Raw genomic sequence first — 2500 nt, 5'->3', positions numbered from 1 at the left:
TGGGTGGTGGATCATTCTCAACACTGACGTGGTGGTGGTGTGTTAGTGTGTGTTGCGCTGGTCTGAGTGGATCAGACACAGCAGTGCTGCTGGAGTTTTTAAACACTGTGTCCACTCACTGTCCACTCTATTAGACACTCCTACCTTGTCAGTCCACCTTGTAGATGTAAAGTCAGAGACGATAGCTCATCTGCTGCTGCACAGTTTGTGTTGGTCATCCTCTAGTCCTTCATCAGTGGTCACAGGACGCTGCCCACAGGACGCTGTTGGCTGGATAGTTTTGGTTGGTGGACTATTCTCAGTCCAGCAGCGACACTGAGGTGTTTAAAAACTCCAGCAGCACTGCTGTGTCTGATCCACTCAGACCAGCACAACACACACTAATACACCACCACCACGTCAGTGTTACTGCAGTGCTGAGAATGATCCAGACTGTCAAGATTGAAGGCATATATATATATATATATATATATATATATATTATAGAACCTGAATGGATATAAAACAGTGTATATGTACCTGCAGAGCTCTTTGCAGCGAGGAGGTTTGGTGCTTTTCTCTCTCCCACAGGGAACACTCAGAGAAGTGGAACCACACGCACACTTCACCTGAACCACCTCCGGACACGGATAACAGCTCCCTAACACACACACACACACACATACACACACACACACACACACACACACACACACACACACACACACACACAGACACACACACACAGACACACACACACACACACAATTAACAATATTAATTAAACACTTAAGGGTGACTAATTGTTAAAGCAGTGGTCGTCAGTAGCTGCAGTTGACTGGATGCTGGATACCACTGGCTGAGAAAGTAGGCGGGGTTTAAACAGAAGTGGGCGGGGCTGTACAGATTGAAGAATTGAGGTGAATTCTTATAATTTCATAAGTCAGTTATTCATTCAGCCTAATGAGACACTGTAGAACAGGCTCAGCTTAGCTTCGAGCTACATCAGTAAAGGAAGCTACTCAGACAGAGACTAATGGAGACTAACAGAGACTCACGGTCAGCGAACGCTGTCTCTAATATTTAATTCAAAAATGTCGATTACAAAACTGAAAATGTGCTGAATGTTATACACTATTGTTCCATAAAGCTTGTTAATCCTTCCAACAGGCCTAGACAGCGCATTTGTGGGCGGAGCTTGGCTGGGCCAATCTGAACGGCAGCTGGTCGGAGCTGCTGTGTGCCTGTCGCTCCGTTCTGAACCCAAAACTGAAGCAAAAGATCACAGAACCGGCCTGACATTTAGATTAGACGCCACTTAGCATTTAACACGCAGGACCCGGGCGATCAACATGTATACAGAGAGAGAAGGAGAGAGAGAGAGAGACAATGAGACAACAGAATAATTAAGAAAGGTTGAGATGACCTATAAACCGGGACTCGCTGACCTCTCTTCTGTCTGGTTATCTCTCGTTTACACACACAAACACACAGAATCAAAGGTCGAATCGTTAAAATATCAGTGCTGAATAATGAATGAGGGCTACACTGTTAGAGAACGATCAGATAGGGGGCGCTGTGCTCCTCCACAGTCCATTATTCTGGTCTACATTACAATACACGGATCCATGCGATATGCAAAACCTCCGTCTGGCCTTTTGTGCTCATAAACAAAAGGATAACTCCACCAAAACAGGACAGAGCTAAATAAAGGGCGACTTCACAGAAAACAATTCAAAACTCAAACCTTCAAATCAGTCAAACGCGGAGAGCTGCTGAACCTGAACACACACACAGTGAGCGTGTTTACAGGCACTCAATAATCCGATCATAATCGGATTTGTTATCTGATTACTGAAATGGTCAGGTAAACACCATACTCCAAGCTAGAAATCCGATTAAGAAATCTGATAAAGAGGCTGGATTTCAGCTCAGTAATCAGATTTCTCAGTGCATGTAAACTCTTACTCTGATTTCTTTCGGATTTCTCAGACTGAGCATGTGCAAAAATAGACGGAGGCACCGGAAATAAGCGAGCAGCGTTTCACATTATCTGATACCTCAAGTGCATGTAAACATGTTGATCAGATTACTGACAAAATCTGATTTTCTGCAGTTATCGGATTATTGAGTGTGTGTAAACTCAGTGACCGCTCGGTTTGTTTATATTAGAGATAGCTGGCGGGTTTGAGGACGTGTGACCATGCAGGACTGAGTCACAATGGCATGAGTTACCTGGATGACACACCGACGGGCACTTGTGGTTCCTGCAGCCGAGCGTCCTGCCACAGCTCAGATCACAGGGAGGACAGTTACCTGGACAGCACTACACACACACACACACACACACACACACACACACACACACACACACACACAGTGAAGAAGCTCTAAATAGAACCTCGGTATCTGAAGTGTGAACGTGATGGAGGAGAACATGAGTGACCGACTGTTCCAGGAAAATGTAAGTGTGTGTGAAGAACAGGGGTGGAGTGTGACCCTGAGTGAGTGTGAGTGAGAG

General features: G+C 45.3%; 1 protein-coding gene across 1 annotated transcript in view; it reads right to left on the bottom strand.

Annotated features, from left to right (window-relative positions):
* LOC118822194 (NF-X1-type zinc finger protein NFXL1-like) overlaps positions 1–2500 on the bottom strand; it is a 28258-nt gene that overhangs the window by 7765 nt on the left and 17993 nt on the right. The window contains exons 12-13 of the mRNA XM_036591114.1: positions 2215–2305; positions 520–640 (exon numbers count right to left, since the gene is read on the bottom strand). Of these exons, the coding sequence (XP_036447007.1) occupies positions 520–640; positions 2215–2305 (212 nt within the window). The remainder of the gene's footprint in view (positions 1–519; positions 641–2214; positions 2306–2500) is intronic.

This window comes from Colossoma macropomum, unplaced genomic scaffold (genome assembly GCF_904425465.1).
Source record: "Colossoma macropomum unplaced genomic scaffold, Colossoma_macropomum, whole genome shotgun sequence".
Taxonomy (NCBI): domain Eukaryota; kingdom Metazoa; phylum Chordata; class Actinopteri; order Characiformes; family Serrasalmidae; genus Colossoma; species Colossoma macropomum.
Note: the sequence above shows the minus strand (reverse complement) of the source record. Positions and strands in the feature narration are given on the sequence as shown.